This window comes from Podarcis gaigeae (assembly GCF_964106915.1).
Source record: "Podarcis gaigeae genome assembly, chromosome: 7".
NCBI classification, from domain to species: Eukaryota; Metazoa; Chordata; class Lepidosauria; order Squamata; family Lacertidae; genus Podarcis; species Podarcis gaigeae.
Genome location: NC_139683.1, coordinates 61,387,836 through 61,409,202, shown reverse-complemented (window position 1 = coordinate 61,409,202; position 21,367 = coordinate 61,387,836). Strand labels below are relative to the sequence as shown.

General features: G+C 41.6%; 3 protein-coding genes across 11 annotated transcripts in view; 1 reads left to right on the top strand and 2 right to left on the bottom strand.

The window, feature by feature from the left end:
• NUP153 (nucleoporin 153) overlaps window positions 1–1,343 on the top strand; it is a 41,332-nt gene extending 39,989 nt beyond the window's left edge. For 3 of the 5 annotated variants that reach the window (XR_014566285.1, XM_083747142.1, XM_083747140.1), the window contains exon 22: window positions 260–1,343. Coding sequence is in view for 4 of the 5 variants with exons in the window: in XM_083747142.1 (XP_083603268.1) it covers window positions 260–344 (85 nt within the window). In the remaining variant the exon portion in view is untranslated. Of the gene's footprint in view, window positions 1–256 lie in introns of all 5 variants that reach the window. The other 2 variants (XM_083747141.1, XM_083747139.1) reach the window with 1 other exon arrangement.
• On the bottom strand, window positions 1,241–13,413 carry FAM8A1 (family with sequence similarity 8 member A1). Its single transcript, XM_083747419.1, has 5 exons — window positions 12,457–13,413; window positions 8,959–9,079; window positions 7,659–7,782; window positions 7,136–7,275; window positions 1,241–5,342 (listed from the first exon to the last, which is right to left on the bottom strand). The coding sequence occupies exons 1-5, from the start codon at window positions 12,842–12,844 to the stop codon at window positions 5,198–5,200; spliced, it is 918 nt and encodes a 305-aa protein (XP_083603545.1). The 5' UTR covers window positions 12,845–13,413; the 3' UTR covers window positions 1,241–5,197.
• A 3,139-nt stretch (window positions 13,414–16,552) lies between these two features.
• CAP2 (cyclase associated actin cytoskeleton regulatory protein 2) overlaps window positions 16,553–21,367 on the bottom strand; it is a 40,912-nt gene continuing 36,097 nt past the window's right edge. For all 5 annotated transcript variants that reach the window (XM_083747344.1, XM_083747347.1, XM_083747348.1 and 2 more), the window contains 4 exons: window positions 21,170–21,293; window positions 20,629–20,711; window positions 19,429–19,569; window positions 16,553–18,667 (listed from right to left, as the gene is read on the bottom strand). In XM_083747344.1, the coding sequence (XP_083603470.1) occupies window positions 18,584–18,667; window positions 19,429–19,569; window positions 20,629–20,711; window positions 21,170–21,293 (432 nt within the window). In that variant the 3' untranslated portion in view covers window positions 16,553–18,583. The remainder of the gene's footprint in view (window positions 18,668–19,428; window positions 19,570–20,628; window positions 20,712–21,169; window positions 21,294–21,367) is intronic.

The following is a 21,367-nucleotide window of genomic DNA, read 5'->3' as shown; positions in this document are numbered from 1 at the left end:
GCATTAAGCCTTTCAGATCAATTATACGCCTGCAGCTATCCTTGAAACATAAGTTTAGATTACAACTCCTTAACTGAGTGATGTAATCTCTAAAAAATGATGTATTTAGTAAATAATCTATGGGATACTCACTCAAGTGCCTGTTTTTTTTTACAGTGGATTTTTTTTTCCATTTTTGTTCCACAATATTAGAAGCTTTAAGACATATGACTATCACTTTTAAGTTCCTCATGTTTAATTCTTTTCCTCCCTAAAGCAGGAATAATGGGAAAAATATATTCTCCACATCTGGATCTTCGCTGCCTGTTCGGAAGATAAAGACAGCTGTTAGACGTAGAAAATAAAATATTAATGATCGTTACAGACAGCAGTTTTCTTACCCACAGCTGGTTGCCCTGCATTGTTCAATTACTGAATTGTACCTCATGCTGGGTTTAGCTGAAGCCAGGTCTGTCTAAACTCTGCTCGCTTTTTCCCCTCCCCATTTAGGTTTTTTAAATAATTAAGAGTTGGTGGCAGGGAGGATCTTAAGCAAAACTATTTTAGAATCCAAGAGTTTTCACTGACTTGGCATGGTCTGGCTATATATATAAATATAGCCTGCACAGCGAATGGCTTCGTATAATACCTCTGTTTGCACCACTTTGTGCGCTCATCTGCGTTTACTGACACCTTGAAATTGTAATTATATCAGAGGGGAGTCTGTATAGAGTAGAGAATGTGGATAATGAGTGGTTTCTATGCGGAGTTTGTGCTGATGTATGTGTGAAGTGAGCGAGTTGCGTGTATTGTGCACTAAAATTTTCTGATAGAGGAAGAATGATTAAAGAATGGTCCATGCTAAGGACTAGTTAGATCAGTAGTACTTCATTCAATAATTAGATGCTCTTTCTATTTTCATTCTTACTCCTTATCACCTGTCTCGCTTTTTCAATATTTTATTATGAAACAAATGTGTAAATACAATTCAGTTTCTCAATGTACTTTGACATAACAGATCTGTGAACTTGAAATTTTAATTTTGTGTGTTACAGCAAATTTTTGTTTAGTATTGTCTCAGATTTTATTATGTAAATCTCATTATTCAAAGTTGCCTAAATCCATTAAAGACCTTTAAAATTGGGAATTCTTAAAGTGAGTTTATTGGCTTTTCTGATCCATTTTTGTTTGGACCAAAAACCAGTATTGTACAAAGTGTTAAGTATATATTTTTATATTTACGGAAATGGACTCTGGTGACTTTGGATAATAAGGAAAAGTTTAATATTAAAGCCATGTTTATTACAGTATAATTAACATGTTAAACCATGGGATAAATGCCATCAATAAAAATTATGGAAATATGTTTGTGGTGAATTTTAATATAAGCACGTGGTCGTACAAGAATCTACAAATTCTCTGTTAGTAGGATATACGTCTTATATTTACAGTTAACAAATGCTGATCAATGTAAATTAAATGCATCTGTTATTGTGCTAATAACAGGGTGCCTGAACTTCAAAACCCAGAGGGCTAAACACAGTTGTCTGGAGCATTTGAATACACTTTACCTTGCAGTCATACGTAATAAACCAGGGACAATAATGTCTTTATTAAAATAGTTACTGCCTAGTTACTGCCAAGTAACTGGCAGCAAGTGAAAGATAAACAATCGCAGGTACCTTGATTAACAGTCTCAGCTTGGTTTATAAGAGATGATTCTTCTTTGCGGTCTGCAGTCCCATATGCAGGTCCTCATCTTCACAGAACCCTTCAAGAGTTCCAGTCAGGAGGTTTATGCTCATTCTCCCCTTTCCTGCTGTCTTAAGGCTAGTCGGTCTTTAGGTTTATATTCATGCCTCCAAAAAAACACTGGATAAGCACCTTTCAATTATGTTTTTTCAACAGCTTTCATTATCACCATCTAGCAAACCATTCTCCATTGTTTTCTCTTGCCCTAATCCTCTGCTGTAGGGGCCAAAGTCCTCAAGACAACAAAGAACGTTTTGTCCCATGTATTTTGCTTTTATCCTAGCAGTCCTCAGGGAAGGGTTTCTAGCATGTTTGATAGCCTAAAGAAAAATAACATAAGTGGCTGAACACATTTACTCCTTTTTGGAAAGGGATGTGGGAGGCTCAAGAGGTCAAGGAGCAGTTGCCAGTTGTGGGCAATTTACTTTGTGATGTAGAACCTGCTTTTGCAATATGCACAACTCCATGTCTCGCTGGCTTTTTTGTATATGCTTGGGGGCAGGTAAAAAAAATTCGTAACCTTTCCATTCTGCTGTTCCTGAGACCTTTCCAAGCATGGTGGCTCAAGAGTAATGCAACTAAACTATTAGTCTATGAGCCAAGGGTCTAGAAACAAAGATGAATTTATGAAGCACTTTTTAAAATAACATATGACCACAATAAATTTATCAGCCCCAGCAGTCAGTAATTAGCAGCTTTCACTGAAAAAATGTGGGTTTTTAAAGCCTAAAATATGTAATACTCAACTATGAGCGACAAAGCAACTTGATAAATGCAACATAAAGACACATACCCAAAGTATAAAAAAGCAATCATGTAGGCAGTTTAACACAAGTACTGCAGTATTCATTACTAAAATAGTTGATCAAAGCAGTTTGTGTCCTTTGTGCTCTACAACTGATAATACCGCTGTTGCTGCTACACCTCTGTGTCTCTCAGCTTAACTAAAAGTGTAGAAATGTACCCTTCAATTGATGGAACTGTGTGCAAAATATACCTTACAAGTTAAATGCAACACAGAAGGGTAGTGCAAACATACAAGTCAAAATCCACAATCCTTGAACTGGTGATAACCTTATTCACATCCAGATGGACTGTGACTTCCACTAGTCACAGCTCCACTCCATGATTTTACACATGGTTCACTGTTCTGGGCCTGAGTACTCTGCAGGTAGTCAATTCTGCTATCCCTTGCTGTTGGAAGTAACTGAATGATCTTATCACACCAGAAGCAGAGATGCTATCCCCAATTGATATCAGCTTTAATTAAGCTAGGATAAACTACAGTAGCACATAATTCAGCAATTCTGTGTGGAGCTACCTCTTACTAGATTCATAGAGCTTAATTGATTCGTCAGCCCAGCAGTTCTCTCAGAGGGACTGAATTAGTGCTAAGTTATAATTAATGAAGACAGGCACCTAAAGCTAAACCAAACCATGAACAAACCTTGGTTACAGCTTGTGGTCTGAATGACATACCACACCCAAAGCATGCATTAGCAGGGTGTGGGAGAAGCAGAGAAGTGCAGTGGCCAAGATCTCTTCAAGAAACCCATGCTAAACTAGTTGAGCTTAGCATTGCCTGCCAATTGGCTCATAGGTTCTGTTAGTTCTAAGGAATAGGATATTTGCCATAAAACAAGCGGGTGTGGTAAATCTCCCAATCCACCAGTGCTCTCCTATAAGTAGGCCTTCCTCAACATGCATTTATGTTCAGTGCTGCAAACCGTAGCAGCAAGACTACTTGCAGATTTTTCAGCCTGAAAATTAATTCATTCAGAAATTCAGAAATCGAGACGAGTTAAGGAAGCAGCCGTGGCACAAACTTTTAACCCTTCCAGAAATGTATTTTAGGAGAAATGTTAAGTACTTACTCCTGTATGATTTCCCCTCCAAGAGGCTCTCGCACAGTCATCTTTATTTGAACACAGGACTTCTCAAAATTCCTGTGAGGCGAGAAATAGTATTTCTTTGCTGCTCCCTATTGAACAGCAGCCCTTCCCTCTTAACTGTTTGTCTAATTAGTAGAATATTTCTGATACTCTGTTACATTTGGAAAGTCACGACTGTAGCCATATGATCTGTCAAGTTTGAGATCCCTGCTTATGTACATGAACAAGAATCTGAATCTCACGACACCATTGTACACCAGTTCCAAAACTAAACCAATGGCTCAGTAGTGAACTTCCTTAAAGTAAGATACTGCAATAACTTGAAAACACCAGTGTATGTTATAATAATTACATTTTTAAAAGACATGGTTGTTTTTTTAAAAAAAAAATCAGCAATATCCCATTACAATAAGTTAGTTCCTTATCAAGTGACCAGAAACAAATTAATAGAAACATTGTGTTCTGGTTACATAGTATTTGATCTTAAGGGAACAGAAGATTAAGGGAGAATGGTAATACTTTTTAAAGTTTGCCAAGCCATAAAAACTTGATACCAATGTGCTATTCAGCTAATAGTCTATTTGTAAAAATAAATCATGCAAAATATGCTTTGTTCAATAAGGATAATTTAAATTATCTAGGCACACAACCAGATAAAGTGAAAGTGCACCTATTTATATTTGCTTTTTCAAAGATCACACAGATTCTCTATTGCTTTAGCGATAGTGTTACTGGCTATTTTTAAAAAAATTGTTTTGTTATAAAATGGTGCAAAAGGCTATTCATAAACTTCCTTTTGCTCGTATCTCAAATTTACTGTGGTTCTCATTAAACAAATCTGAAGTTTGTTTTTCTCCTTTTTGCACTAGTTTTAAGTTTTCTGTGCTCTTACAAAGGGGGAGGGGGATGAGAGAGAAATCAAACTTTTCCTTATCCTAAGCAGTGATTAACATGTAATTTGCATCTATTCCCTTTAGTAATACTGCCAGAACTCCAATATATACCAGTTTACCAATACCAGAATTATCTGCCTTCCATGATATAGCACATATTCAGTTACTGGATTTGTGTTCAAGATCTCTTCATCATGCAAGACACACAAGATGTTTAAAGAAAACTTTTGAGTATTAAAATACAATGTTTGCATGAGAAATTCATGATAAGGCTTTTATAAAGTGGCAACTCAAGTCTGCCACCATAGCATTATATAACTTCTAGGAATTTTCCGCAAACACTATAATCCCTTTGGTTATCTCCTGTAACAGTTTTGAGTGTTCATGAAAAATAAGTCTCTCTTTTGCTATAGGACCCTCACTGTAGAACTAGCATTTCTCACACACTAGAAGACACTCTGACCATAGGCTGCCAATAGCTTTTGAAGATAACTAACTCTCTTGATCAGTTCAAATACTCTCAAATTATATCAGTGCCATTTTCTCCAATGTTTATGGCACTGCTGGAATTTTAAAAAAAAGTTCAGTGTCATCATTGGCACTGTTCTGGAGTGACAGATTCAGAAATCCACCAGATGTCATCAGCACATTTGAACAGTAGAATCCTGGCTTCCTTGTGTATCATCTGACACTATTTCGTTTTACCACAATTGTTCCTGCTACAATATCATAGGCTGTTCGGTTATGCTGAAAGAACAGCAGGGTAATGAATGCAGGAAAAAAGGAAGCAATAGAAAAATTCTTGATCAAAGCTCGTATTGTAGATCTGGAAAGAAAAGAAATTATATGTCATCTCTGCAGTTTGTTCTGTAAATAAGTTATTTTGACAAGAGTTATACAACTGCTTAAAAAAAACACAAAAACCAACCCCACTCTCAGAATAATTTCCCATTTCTGAGAACTGATACACATCAGCTTTCATTTAAGACAAAATTTTCTATTGTTACTTTCAGAATCAAGGATATTAGTCCTAGTTTGAAGAATCCACTCTTAACATAGCCACACCAAAGCCATGTTCCCCCTTCACAGCTGGTGTACTGCTGCACAACTAGTATTTTGTGTTTTACTAACATACTTCTTTCATTCATTAAATATTCAAACACCGTTTCTCCAGGAAAAGCAACCAGAGATCATTAGTAAAGGATTCAATATTATAATGCTTTATACAAAGACAAGCATTGTCGCACCATAGAATACCTTGTACGGTTCTGATTGTTGTACCTCATAAGGATAAACATCTGAACAGTAATTCAGGGAGTTATAAATAACCAAGCTTTCTTCCTCATAAATTGTTAGCTGACAATGAAGGGAACAATCCTAAACACAAGAAGCTGGCATGAAGAAAGCCAGTGTAAGTAAAGCTGATACAAAGTTACACTGGATCCAAACCCTGTTCAGCCGCAGGGATACTGCTACTCTGCCAAAGCCTGGTAAATGTCTTTCTTTATAGTGTTTGTTTTCAATGCCAGCTGTCTCTATTGTTGGCTTATTTTGTTAAAAAATCTTACTGTATAAAGTTTAATTAGGCTGTAAGCCACCTTGAAATTGAAGTGGAGGTGGGCAAAAGACCTTATCGCAAAGCTCTATTCAATGAAGGAAAAAATAACTACAGTGGTGCCCCGCAAGACGAGCGCCTCGCAAGACGGAAAACCCGCTAGACGAAAGGGTTTTCCGTTTTGGAGGCGCTTCGCAAAACGAATTTCCCTATGGGCTTCCTTCGCAAGACGAAAGCCCATAGGGAAATCTCCGGGACAGCGGGGAAGCGCAGCGCGTCTTCCCCACTGTCCTCGGACCTCCTCCGAAGGCTGGCGGTGGGGCAGAGAGCCCTCCTCCCCCCGCCAGGCTTCGGAAGGCTCCTCCGAAGGCTGGTGATGGGGTGGAGAGCCCTCCTCCCCCCCGCCAGGCAGAATGCTGTTCTGAATGTTGGCGGTGGGGAAGAAAAACCCTCCTCCCACCGCAAGCCCCGGGAACAGAGGAGAAGCGCTGTGCGCCTTCCCCTCTGTTCCCGTACCTGTCCGAAGGCTGGCGGTGGGGCGGAGAGACCTCCTCCCGCCGTCAGCCTTCGGAAGGCTGCTCCGAAGGCTGGCGGCGGGAGGAGGTCTCTCCGCCCCACCGCCAGCCTTCGGAAGGCTGTCCTGAAGACTTGCGGTGGGAGGAGGGTTTTCCTTCCCACCGCCAACATTCAGAATGCTGTTCTGAATGTTGGCGGTGGGGAGGAAAAACCCTCCTCCCACCACAAGCCCCAGGAACAGAGGAGAAGCGCTGTGCGCCTTCCCCTCTGTTCCCGTACCTGTGCTGAAGGCTTGCAGTGGGGAGAAAAGCCCTTCTCCGCACCGCCAGCCTGGCAAGCGGTCTCCATAGGAACGCATTAATTGATTTTTAATGCATTCCTATGGGAAACCGTGCTTCGCAAGATGAAAAACTTGCAAGAAGAAAAAACTTGCGGAACGAATTAATTTGTCTTGCGAGGCACCACTGTATTTATTCAATGTAACTAGAAAAAACTGATGAACCACTACTTGTACCAACATAATAGTGATACAAAAAAAGTTAACTTACGTTGTCATGCTCACATTAGAAGATGGAATCACTAACACGCGACTTGGTGCAATAAGTACAGATGTGTCGCATGTCACAACTCGAAGCCCAAGCAGAAATTTCCCTGGGGTTGCTCCACCTGCTCCCCAAATGCAAATAATCTGAAAATAAATGCCATTTCAAATTTTGTTGCCAGGAAACAATATTTTACCTTGCACAACCTTCCAAATGCAAACACTTTAAAAATGAAGCTAACTTGATGAAACCAGAAGAACTTCAGAACAGGTTTTGTAATTGGGGATATAACTGGAGAGGGAGGGATAACCTGCTCCCTGTCCTGGGCAACTCAAGAACCCTAGAGACTATGCAGATAGTGGCTTCTGCTTCTTGGTCACACTAGAATGTAACATAAAATGAGAATTCATTTTGTATATCAGTGACTTTTCCAAAAGTTCTCATTATCTATGTTGAGTTTAAGCTCACTAAGGATTAAGACATATATTCTCACTATTCACTACTGAACGTGTAGTTAAGGCTTAGATACCTCATAGAAGCAGACTAGCAATCTGTAGACAAGGGCCACTATCATCATTTTCTGTAAATCTTCCATGGAAGTGTCTTCATCTATTTCCTCTATGATGTAATGCATGGCAAACTTGGATATATCCCTGCACCAAAAAAATAAAAATCATTTTAGTAATCAATAACACTAACATACAATATCGCACTACAGTATAGATGCTTCTATTCAATCCCCACTTTCCTGTCAAATGCATAGAATTGAGTAGTGACTAAGGAATCAGAATTAAGTTGCATGGGTGTAGCCAAGGGGGGCAGCTGCCCCTCCATCAAGAAAAATCCATTAAAAATACTTAAATACCGTATTTTTCGCACCATAGGGCGCACCCAGTTTTTTTGGGGGGAAATAAAGGGGAAAAAATTATTTCCCCCCAGGCGCGGGGCTGGGGCGGGGGAAGCCCGAGCTTCCCCCGACCCCAGCCCCCAAACAGGCAGCTCTCTGCAAGCCGTGGGAGCGCTCCCGCTGCTTGCGGAGAGGTCCGCGAAGCCTGGGCGCGCTGAGCTCAGCGCGCGCAGGCTTCAACATGCAGGCAAGTCTCCGCAAGCAGCGGGAGCGCTCCCGCATGCAGGCAAGTCTCCGCATGGGCTCCCGCTGCTTGCGGAGAGGTGTGCGAAGCCTGGAGAGCGTGAGGGATCAGTGCGCACCGACCCCTCTCACTCTCCAGGCTTCAGTGAAAGCCTGCATTCGCACCATAGGACGCACACACATTTCCCCTTCATTTTTGGAGGGGAAAAAGTGCGTCCTATGGTGCGAAAAATACGGTAACTGAGGTTCTGCTCCCCCACAACAAAAAGCCTGGCTACACCCATGACAAATTGTGTCTATATTTCAGCCAGTCCCAACAGTATTTAGATTACACAAGCTGGATGCTACTCGCTCTTGGCAACAGTTTCAATTCATGCAGAAAATATGCTTATTACGCATCTAAAAGCACAATTCCACATTTTTTTAAACCACAGCACCAAATTAAAATGTATCAAAATATTTGAAAAAACTCATTCATGAGTGTTCCTATATGGAAAAATAGTTCTACACCCACAAATCTAGTATGGCAGGGAGGAAACTTGGCTAGATCTTTTAACATATATGTTTTCTATGTTCAGGGATTTATTTTGGTATGAAGAACATTCAATCTTTCAGCCTCCACCTGCCATTTGAAATGGACTAGTTCTGTTATACATTTTTCTAATTCAATGAAAACAAGAGCACAGTTAAGAAGAGGAGAAATTATAACATTTTCTATATTATGTATTATAAAACTTACTTTATTCCACTGAGGTGCATAATACTCAAAACTATGGTTGCTTTAATAAAGAAAAGAATGAAGAAGTCCACCATCTCTGCTATAAACCTGTGAGCCAAGGATGGGATAATATATTCACGACCTGTTTTTAAAAAACAAGAGTATTCAATAGTATAGTATTAATACAAAATAAACAGCTTGAAAAAAGGTGCAATGTGCACAAGATAGGCTTATTATATTTCATTTTACATAAAAGGTAAATGTAAAGGACCCCTGACAGTTAAGTCCAGCTGCGAACGGCTCTGGGGTTGTGGCGCTCATCTCGCTTTACTGGCCGAGGGAGCCGACGTTTGTCCAGAGACAGTTTTTCTGGGTCATGTGGCCAGCATGACTAAGCCGCTTCTGGCGAACCAGAGCAGTGCACGGAAACGACATTTACCTTCCCGCTAGAGCGGTACCTATTGATCTACTTGCACTTTGACGTGCTTTCGAACTGCTAGGTTGGCAGGACCTGGGACAAAGCAACGGGAGCTCACCCCGTTGCAGGGATTCAAACCACTGACCTGATTGGCAAGCCCTAGGCTCTGTGGTTTAGACCACAGTGCCACCTGCATCCCTTCACTTTACATAACCAATGGCAAATGATCAGGGGCGCCGACTTATAAAAAATATTGGGGGGGCCCATAAGGTAAAGGTAAAGGTACCCCTGCCCGTACGGGCCAGTCTTGACAGACTCTGGGGTTGTGCGCCCATCTCACTTAAGAGGCCAGGGGCCAGCGCTGTCCGGAGACACTTCCGGGTCACGTGGCCAGCGTGACATCGCTGCTCTGGCGAGCCAGAGCCGCACACGGAAACGCCGTTTACCTTCCCGCTGGTAAGTGGTCCCTATTTATCTACTTGCACCTGGAGGTGCTTTCGAACTGCTAGGTTGGCAGGCGGGGGGGGGGGGCCCATACCGACTTATAAAAAATATTGGGGGGGCCCAAGACCTCCAAACCGCTGCTGCTGGGGGAACGAAAGGGGCGAGCCCCGGGCTGCGCCGACCTTAAGTGAACCTGTGAGGGCCCGCCCTTTGCGGCAGCCAATTGGCTGCCGCCGTGGGCGGTGAATATTAATGAGCTAGGGGGAATCCCCGCTTCTCGCAGCCCTGCGAGATTGTTGATGGGTCGAGAGCCCGCAACCCCACCCCCTCTCTAGATCGGGAGTGGCTTTGTTTTAACTCATTACTGAATGTATTTTAAAAGGTAACTATCGTCAAACAAGGAAAATAAAAAATACCAACATAATTTTGTGATTTTACAAAGTATAATATAACTAATAATTTTCTTAAATTATTGGGGGGGCAGAGCCCCCCCAAACGAATTTTTGAGGGGGCTCGGGCCCCCTCAGGCCCCATGGAGTCAGCGCCTATGCAAATGATGCAATATTATAGTTGTAAGTATGTATAATGCTAGAGAACACAGACACAACTGGAAACCACACCAGCTTAATGGAAATTTACCACCATATGATCATTACTATGTGAACCAATGTTCTCAAGTGAAAACAAAGTGCTGAGAAGCAACAAAAAAGACTGCCTGATAGTCTTCTCCCATGCCATGCTATCCTGGCACGAGGTCTGCTGCAATAAAGTATGAGCTATTCACAGAGAACTGGGGCCTTGCCACGAACCATCTAGGGTTGGGATGGAGGGAAAGTAGACTTTGAATCTATTTGTAGATATCTGACTGATTTGTAGGGATCAAGGGATTCAAATTACATGTGTGGAAACTAATGTGCTAATAAAGAACTTGTGTTTAGTTTAATTGACAATTACAGTGTTAAATGATTATTTTAAAAATGATCTTTCTACTTATATTCAATTATATTTCTTCTCTTAATGAACTTTACTATTTCTATTATTTACATATTTTTAAATGAGATGTAATTGTATGCTGATCTAATCAATACACTTTATATACTTTTTCCAAGTTAAGTTAATGAGAAGTAGTTAATGTAATCTAATTCTCAACAGAAAGTAAATCTGCAATCAAAAATAATTCTCTGCCATGGCTGGTCTTGCACTAATCACTTATCTCTTATACCGAAGTTTTTCTCACCTGTAAGATACACTTATTAAATGGTTGCTTTTAACGAGGTCTTACTGCAGCTTTGCTAGCTAGTTTGAAAGCTGTATGATCAATCCTTATGCCACTATTTCGCAACTAGTCCTGATGCTTCCTTGTGCTTTAAAAGGGAGGCAGTGAGGAAGAACATACATTTTACACTTGATTTGGAAAGCACCCTTTTTCCTACTCTAGATTTCATATTTCCCTTTTGAAAATAAACATGAAAATCAATGCTTGAAAATGGAATTTCAAGATTTGGGCTTCTGCATTTATTTTTAGGGAGCGACTTGACATTCTGCATTAGATGCACTTGGTGTTTCTGCAGAAATGACAAATACTTCAATGCAAAGGTATCATACCGCAAACTGCACTTCTGAGTGACATTGTAGGTTTTCCAGAGGCATCTCACTAACAATTGTAGGAAACAGGCTGCTGGCCAAGAAATACCTTAATTAGGTTTAGGAATGCTCTTTTGCACTTATCTAAAGGGCCCCACCCAAGCCCTTCCATACTTATCTTTACCAAAAGTTTCTAGAAGGGTAGACATGTTGAATTCCAACCTATACCTATTTCCTGAAAGCAAGCCCCACTCATCTCAATGGAAGTTAGAATGCATTTTGCCAACATGTATTTAATGAATAAAACAGGTGCCAACCTAGCAGTTCAAAAGCACATCAAAGTGCAAGTAGATAAATAGGTACCGCTCCGGTGGGAAGGTAAACGGCGTTTCCATGCACTGCTCTGGTTTGCCAGAAGCAGCATAGTCCTGCTGGCCTGTACGCCGGCTCCCTCGGCCAATAAAGCGAGATGAGCGCCGCAACTCCAGAGTCATTCGCGACTGGACCTAATGCTCAGGGGTCCCTTTACCTTTACCTATTTTAACAGATTTTATTGCCTTCTACATTACATTCCAAACACTGTTATCGTTCTGTTTTATTTATTCTAAATTACGGTTTTGTGAAATCTGTATTGTGTTTTTAAGATTGTTGTTAGCCACCCTGGGCTCCAGCTGGAGGAAGGGCGAGGTGAAAGAATAACAAACAAACCCTCGCTGACAGCATTTCCTTCTCTTGTGCAAGTGCCTTTGTGTGCGCCCAACAACTGAGAACCACGTTCCGTATCTATCTCCTGTTAAGGAAAACTTCTGCCACGACAGATTTGTTGCAGTCTTTAAAAGGGCGCCACAGCATTTACCAAAACGCTGCCCATAAGCCTCTCCCCTTCACTTATTATCAGCAGCCCACCTCCCAGGCGTTGCTTCTCGCATCTACACCCCAGGACAAACAGCGCGTCTCCCTCCCCTCCCCCAGTCCCGTAAACATCACCATGGAAACCCAACCCTCAGGCCGCCCCCGCCCCCTTCTCTCCACTTCAGCCCTGGCGCCCCTTCCCCCCGGTCAACTCCTCTCACCTGCCGGCCGGCCGGGTTCCCTCAGGGAGCTGGCGGCGGGGGCGGCCCGTTGGGTCAGGGGCACGTGCCTGCCCGCGGGCGGTTGCCAAGCCGGGGCCGCGCGCGGCGGGGCGGGGCCGCTGGCGGCGGGAGCCGGAGGGTTCGCGAGGAGGTAGTGGAAGGGGCTGTAGTAGTAGCCGCCGGGAGGCGCGGAGGCGGCGGCTCCGGCCATGAGCGCGGCCAGGCCGCTCTGCCAGCTCAGGTAGCCGCAGTACGAGTCCCACAGCCACTGGTGCACCCGCCGAGAGTACTCCCCCGCGCTCAGCGACTCCGAGGCGGCGGCGGCGGCAGTGTGGGCACCGCCTGTTTCCTCAGGGCCGCCGCCTGAGACCTCCTTGGTCTCCGCCATGGCCCCGGCCCGGTGCGCGGCCTTCTCCGCGGCGCCTGTCACTGCCCGCGGGCCTCACTGCGCAGCTGCAGGGCCATCCCGCTCCCCGACCGCGTACGCCGGATATATAATATATATCTGCGTGACAGGCTGAGCGTAACTTTCGCGGCGCCGGCTGCGTAGCTCTGACGTCACTGGCGGAGGCGGGGCTGAGAGAGAGAGAGAGCTGCCCCAGGCCCAGAGGCGCGGTTTGGAGCGTACCACTGCCTCTTCACGACCCTACGTGAGATGGTATCGCCCAGCTGCGCCACTCGGTGTTTCTGCGGCTGGGCTTGCGCCCCGCCCGCAGCAGAGACAAGAGGAGTACGATAAGGAAAAGAGGCAGGGCGGCCAAAGTCCTTGCACTGGAACAGGTTTCCTGTCATACCGAACCCATGCGGCTTGCCATGCCCCTTTGCAGGTGGGGATCAGAAGGCGCCGAGCTGCCCAGGATCACCAGTGCACTTAGAATAGCAATGTGTTTGACCCGTGAGCTTTGACCAGGCGTCCTTGCAACTTGCACACCCTCTTTTTTATCTCCTTCAAGTTCTCTAGAAGAGAGGACTAAAGGTTTTCAGCGAAAGCAACAGGCAGTTGTACAGCGTATGGGTGCTGCTGACCATGCCAGACTTATGTTTTGAAGACTCGCCCAGATTATCTGAAGCAAACAAGGATCCCTTGGAAGCAACCTGTCCCCAGCTCCCTGACCCTCTGGGGATCCTTTATCCTCTCTTGCCTGGCAGCCAACGAGATAAACAAATGCCTTGTGTTGGGATAAGTTGGCACAGCTCTTGGCTGTAAGGCCAAACCTATTTTGTAACATCCTTTGTCCGTGTGTTTAGCTGGCTTCAACTGCTTGACCTCATTTCTAAGTATTTTTGTGAAGTATTGCGTTCATTATGAGAGTTTTTGCTACAAGTTTGGGCTGCTTCAGAAAATCAGTGTAGAAAGCAAATATGTTATCATTCTAAGAATCTAGTCCCCAATAATATTAGATCCCTGCTGGGTAAGAACATAGGCCTATCTAGCCTGGCTTTCCATTCTTGCAGTAGCTAAGGAGAAGTATCAGGGACGCCCACAAACAGGATATGAGCACAGCATCTTCCTGCCATTCCTGATCCCCAGCAGCTCTTACAATATACAACCATTGTGACTACCAGCCTTATCCTCCATGAGTATGGGTGGATATTCCTTTTTTAAGTCAACGTGTTTAGGTTTGAGTTCAAACTGTAGTTTGGGTTGAGCTTAGAAGTCTTACTGCCTTGTCCTATCATTATTTACTCTGAGTTCAGTGAGGCTTACTCCCAAGTAAATGTGCATATTTGCAGTCTTAGAACTTAGCTGCAGTCCTATGTGCAATTGGGAATACCTCTGGCTGAATTTTCAGTGGTATTAATAAATATGCAAACACTGAACAAGAAAGTTTGCTAGAACAGTATATTGCCACTGCAGCAGGTAAAAGTAAGGTAAAGGACCCCTGGACGGTTAAGTCCAGTCAAAGGTGACTGCAACATAACATGATGACAGATATATTATTTTAATTCAATTGCACACCAGTGTAACCTGCATACTAGAAATGAACAGCAGCAACCTGCCATTCTCTTATAGGATCAGCAACTTTTTTATTCCTTATTCATATGTATTCCTTTGTGCTTAACTCTAACTTGATTGTGAGTATTCACATATATTCGAATAATTAGACATGAGACCTGAGTGATTGTTTTCCCTCTCTCTGCCTATATTTGAATGATGGCCCTTAGAATTCTAAAATAATTTCGGGTTTTAAAAATATAAATGCCACAACCCACTTCAAGATAAAATTAACAGTATCATTTGTTCTTTTTTAATTTAACAAACATATTTTCAAAACTGTAGCTCTTCCCATTTTTTCTGAGGAGTGTTTGGAAATCGTTTACATTCTGGTGCTTATTCTGCCACCTGGTGGCTATGCAGAGTCAGTATCTCAACAAAGGTTGATAAGTAAAAGTCAGGTATACTGTATTTGCCTTTTTGCTTTATTTTCACAGTCATATTTGTAGATTCTGCTTTTAATTGCAAAGTGAGAACACAAATTGATTCACATTTAAACACATAATTTCCCCAAGCATATGTTCTTTAAAGCCTTTTCTTATTGAGTATTTGCTGAAGGTGGTGAAAGCCACTGAGCTTCTTGGGCAGGGGTCGGCAAGGTTAATCTTGCCTGGGCCGGATCATTCCCACGGGGATCCCTGTGGGCCAGATTGTGTGTGCACATGAGTGCGCCGGTTCACAATTTTCAGCATCTGTGTCTGCGCAGATGCGATTTTCTGCATCTGCACGTGTGCAGATGTGTTGTTCAGCGCTGTGGAAGCGAGTCTCTGCACCGTGCTGCGCCAACTCGATTCAGGGGCAGCTCGTGGGCCAGTCAAATGACCTCCATGGCCTGCTTCTGGCCCATGGGCCTTAGGTTGCTGACCCCTGCTCTTGGGCTTTCCAGTTCGAAGGTCAGCGGTTTGAATCCCTGCAACAGGTGAGGTCCCGTTGCTCTGTCCCAGCTCTTGCCAACCTAGCAGTTCGAAAGCACACCAGTGCAAGTAGATAAATAGCTACTGCTGTGACAGGAAGGTAAATGGTGTTTCCATGCGCTCTGGCTTCTGTCACAGTGTTCCATTGCGTCAGAAGCGGTTTAGTCATGCTGGCCACATGACCCGGAAAGCTGTCTGTGGACAAACGCCAGCTCCCTCGACCTGAAAGCAAGATGAGCACTGCACCCCACAGTTGCCTTTGACTGGACTTAACCATCCAGGGGTCCTTCACCCTTACCTTTCTATAGGTGTCCTGTGGTTTGACAGTACCTACAATGCAATTTTCAGCTTTGACACTGTGATGGACTTATGTTCAGTACAGTACTTGAGAGTTGGTCGCAGTACCAGTTACACAATACAAATCAATACTCTACTTTGCTGAGTATTTTACCCAGCATGTTTACAAATCAAGCTCTTCATTGTGCAATTAACTCTCAGCTTATAAAGTCCCATTTAACTCACTGCTGAAGCATTATGTCTATAGAATTTGGATGCAAAATGTTATAACCAGTATACAAATGTCAATTGCCTCTGATTAAAACGTAACATGTAGTCTCATGTTTCCCTGGGTAGTGCATGTGTCCTCAAAGTTCTCAATTCTGCATCGGCTCAACTTGAATCCGCTTAAATCACGTGCTCACCATTCATTATGTAATTTGAGCAAATTTGAAGATGCGTTGGATACATGTATCTTTTAACTTCCTTTTCCCTTCCTTACCTCTTGTACATCCTGATCTGCCAAAATTCCTATTGGTAAGCTCCTTTGGTGGGGAACTGGGGTTTGTAGTATGGTGCTTTGTGCCACATACATTGGCAACATATAAGTAAATAAATCACTAAATAATCAGATGGGCAAGGGCAGATTCTTTGTGTAGTGTCTTCCTCTCAGCCTTTCCGTTTGCTGACTCTCGGCTCATACTCTGCTTAGTATCTTGTCAGTTGTGGCTTTGCAACATTGGGACACTCACCCCTGTGCAGCTCATCTGTTGTCAAGAAGACTGATTTCTTTTTCAGTTTTAGATGTAAGTGCTTGTGAGTTAAATGCATCTTATTATATACGTAAATCTCCCATACATTTTGAACATGAAAGGCCATTTTTAAAAAACAAACAAACCTCTACAATGCATTATATTTAAACAAGTTACCATTTTATTTTTAGTCATGTCAGGTTTACTATTGAAAAATGACATGTACTAAACCCACAACAACATTATACATACAGATCAAACATCAGATAGCAAAATCTTATTCTGTGAGCACTATTTGTTGTAGTATCTATACAGTACTACAGTCAAATATAATTTAAAATTGAAGGAGTTACATATCTTGTAAGATGCAGTAGGCACAATTTATATCCTGATCTAGCTTTGCAAGCATATTACCATTATTTCACTGTTACAAAGTAGTATAAGTAATCAAAATCAAAATGTATCGAAATCATACAACATGTACTGCACATCACATTAGTGTTACAAATTAAAAATATGGACCGTGTAAGTCAAGCCCATCTCCCAAAATACAATCCTTTTAGTCTGAGTTCAAAATTTATTCAGAAATAGTCTATGGCTTTTCTTAACGTACATTTTTGAATAAATGCATGCATACCTTACAAATGGAAATAGAAGCAGAAATACACCCTTGCCCAATACACAAAATAAGATATATAACTAGGATAACCAACTTCTGTATTATTAGGAGCCACTCTAATCTCCAGACAGTGGTCTGGAAGTGTATTTTATTGCAAAAGCTGGCACTCTCACAGATGGCGGCCAGGATTTATAATAAAATTGGTGCTATTCAGCAACACAGCCTTCACAATGATAGAGTGGATGTATGCAGGCAGAGGAGGGTACTACATACAAAACGGCAAGAGACATAGAACATCCAAGTGTGGAATAGCTCTTAGCATTTCTGAAGCAAAACCCTATTGGGAATGGAAAACAGGGCAGTATCTAACTCAGAGTGCACCTACTGAAATCAGTGCACTAACATTACAATGTAATAGCAAGTGTATTGATTTCAGTGGGTCTCTCTCAGATTGTGACTTAAGTCTGATACCATTATATAACTTTTTACCATGTCTTCATTAACGTTTGGTAGGGTGGCAAGTAGTAAGCTTTGGCCTTACCCCAGAAGACACTGCATTTTATTGTCTTCTCGTTCCTTCCAGACATAGGAATAATTAGCATTTGTGAGATCCAGGAGAAACGATGCTTAACATTCAGCTAAGACCCTTTATGTTATCAATTTTTTTTTTCAGATTAGGTTGTTAAATACCGTTTGACCCAAGTAAACAGTAAAGCCCACAAACAAGGAAATGTTATAATGGACAGGGGAGAAAGGGGGGGGGGACTCAGTAGAATGCAGATTTACTTAAGTTTAAAATAACTTTTTCTATAAATTATCTCTGAGCTAACGGCAACAAAATTGAATAGAAACAAAGATAACAGCAAACTCTCCTTGTTAAAAATAGATAGTCAAGGGAAATAAGAAATTGAAAAAAATCTAGCTTTTCTTTTCCATTAGCAGGTATATTGCTGAGAGTTCTACCATTTCAACTTTCAGAAGCACAAAGACATATAAGAACTACAGACTTTTTGGGCTCCAGGTTTATTAGGTGATACATGAATGAACTGAAATCTAAAATGAACATCTTAACCTCCTACGGTTTTTTTTAATCGGTCAAAACATTAAAAAAGGAATGCACTGAAACATGACAAAAGTGTATCATGCAGACATTTGGCTTCCTGTATGCAGTGAAATAGCCAATAACCTGAATAGTTAATTTAAAAAAAAATTATACATTCACATGACATTGTGTATGACCTATTTGCAAATTGTGGACATGTTGAGAATATCAGGATGCCTACAAAAAGTGAACAGGGGCTGTGCAGTGGTTTCAAAGTGTGTCATGGCAAAATGAACGTTCATGCCTCCCTCAAACATAGTTGTGTACATCAGTATACTTTTTTCCTCCTCAGAGATAGTCTCAGTGGAGGAAAAATACTATGTAATACAGCGTATGGTTTCCAGAACACAAAGTAGCTGCTGGAAGGCTTATCACTCATTACAAACCAGTGCTACTTCTTCATGCTGCTGTTTTAAGATGAATTTCTTTGGAGATTGTGGTCATTGGTTTCTGTCCGGCCCTAGGAAGTTAACCCACAATCTCTGTAGGATCAGTGACCAACTTGGATCCATCCCACGATGTCTTGAACTGTTCAGGAACAGGAAATTCTTTCTATATGGACACAAGATTGACAATGTCAGTTGGTCAAACAAGTGGCTGTTATGAAAACTGATGCCCTCACTGTTAGTGGCACATGACTGAGGAGGCTTTTATAAGTCAGTCATGCTATGAAGGACCTTCTTGATTACATTCAGGGGGAAAAACAAGTGTGGCATTTTTTCATTTTTTGTTGCACTAGCAGATTTGTGATTTCTCCTCTTGATGTAATTTGATGACAACCATCTCAATCTTTTATGTGTAGGGTTAGAACGTAAGGTTAGCATAGCATAAATGCCAAAAAGTAAGAAAATGCTGTCACTGAAATTCTACTCAATATTGATCCAGAGCAAACTCCAATGTATAGTTAGCAGAGTTAAAACTTAAACATGTTGCAGGATTTCCAAAAAATAGACCAGGGGCAATTAATATTTCATCCAGCAGAGCTTTACTGCTACTGAAGGCAAATGAGCACAATGGTCACAAATCCAATACATTCAGGATTGGTGCTGTCCAAAAGAAATCCAGTTGCAGCAGACTTAACTTAAACTTCACAATAACTTATAATAAGTCTAAACCTTAATATTATATACAGAACACCACACCAGAACAAAAAGAGAAAGAGAATGAGTATATATTAATTATACTGTATATATTCCAGAAACAATTTACTTTAATCCAAAAAACTGTTTTCTTCAAAGCAACTTGCTGTCAGTATACAATTCAGTGTGTATTTCAGAAATTTGTATCAGAAAGTTTTAAAATATTACACTTACATAATCACCATCCTTTGGGATAAGGATGTTCATTTCAGATGACTTAGCACTCACAATCTCACAATCTAATGATTCCTCACTGAGGTATATATGACAGCCTTCAGTCTTGTTAATTGAAATGGTTGGCACTTTCCCTATTACCTGCAGAACAATCAAAGGACTTTATAACAAATCAAAATAGTAAAGAAAAAGATGTTAACACCAACAGAGAAGTGTTTTGGGGTTTTTTTTCCACTAGGCCAGGCAGAGCTTAATTAAAACCAGCAAAATTTCAATGGTAATTCAATACACAAGTCAGCCCCCATAGTCCGTTGCCACCGTGTTATAAACAACTGAATGGTTGCATAAAAAAATTGTCAAGCATTGCTCTCATGTTACCCACTTTAATTTCAACAGGCCTTCCATTGAAGCAGAATCAGGTGACATGCAGCTCTCTGGCAATTTTTTCCCCCCTGGCATTGAAAATATCATCAGAATAGGTGCCAGGTAGTCAGCTAAGGGGAGCAAGATCCATCTGAGGAAAACCTAAACAATCAAGGAGGTTTGCAGGCAGTTCTTCAGAACCCTAGATTGGAAAATATTGTCATCCATCAACAACCTATCTCCTCTCCATCTCACCTGTGCACAGAATGACCTTTGCATGCCCCCTAAAGGAGAGGAGAAAGTGGATCAGAGGACCTCCCTATGCAGGATATTCCATAGAATAAGCATGTTTCTTTGAAGGCGGGTACCGGGAACTAAGCAGATGGCTATTAGCCAGCTCTTACTGAAAGTTTAACAGATTTAAAGGACACCACAGATTGATGGGCTGAGTCACTGCTTGTCAAGAGCAATGCCTGGTGATATTTCTCCCCTCCCTCCGTCTTTCTCTATAAAAGAGCAAAGGTTGCCTGAGGTCACAAAGAGCACATTTGTAGGTGCATATATAAAATGGAAAGAATTAATAGTCACACCATGTTATAAATATAGTGTAAATGTTGCTGAAGCTCACAAGTAGAGCATGAAAGCAACAGTGAGATATAACTTAAAGGCCCAACTAGACATGGTGTTAAATGCATCTTTGCATCTAACATGCATGTTTTTTTAAAAATACAGAGAGGAGCTGTTGGTGGAAGCTGATGATCAGTGGAACCTCAGCAGATGGAGTAGGAGAGTCTATCTTTCTTGTTCCCCATATTAGTGTTATGAATGGATGTTTACCTGTATCTGAATATCCTTGGAATTGATCACTTCAACAATACCCACAACGTTGTCAAACACAAGGCCAAACTTTTTGCAATTGTCTGGAAAAAAAGGGAGAAATAAAAAGGTCACAAAATGTATTCAGTGCTATCTGTTGTTGAACATATGAGAAAGAAATTAACTGCTACAACTTGCAAGTGTTTGCTGGTTATAGCTAATTAAGATTTACACAGAGTAGATCCACTGAAATTAACAGACTTATGTTAATCATGTCCATTAATTTTAATGGATGAGTATTGCCAACATTGGAATCAACTCAGAGAATCTAGCTAATTTTATTCACATTCTTATCCCCACAGATTTCAAAATGAGTAACAATTGTCTCCTAAAGTGGTATCACCTATAAAAGCTTGGCAGGACGTTCATTACAATCCTATGCATATTTCCTCCCCCCCCCCCCCGCCCCAAGTAAGTCTCACTATATTCAACAGGGTTTATTCCAGGTATACGTACATAGGATTACAGCCTTAGTCTTCACTCTAGAAATAAGCACACGTACCAACTGTAATGGAATTAATTTTCCCTTTCATCTGTAATGTAGATTTGTTGCACTTGAAAATGTAAGCTACTTGTTTGAGTTCAGTGTCAGAAATTAAAAGGTCATTCTTGTCTTCTTGGTATTCCTGCATTAAAAAGAAAGAAAAGAAGGAACAAACCACAGATTAGCTTTAACAGATAGTAGCATTTGCACTTTTCT

Bases quoted from the DNA above. Each gene is read 5' to 3' on its own strand.
- FAM8A1 (XM_083747419.1), bottom strand. From the start codon at position 12,844: ATGGCGGAGACCAAGGAGGTCTCAGGCGGCGGCCCTGAGGAAACAGGC. The intron at 7,276-7,658 runs GTATCTAAGCCT...ATTTATTTTCAG, and splicing joins TGCTAGTCTGCTTCTATGAG to ATTATTTGCATTTGGGGAGC. The intron at 5,343-7,135 runs GTAAGTTAACTT...TTTTCTTTCCAG, and splicing joins TCTAATGTGAGCATGACAAC to ATCTACAATACGAGCTTTGA.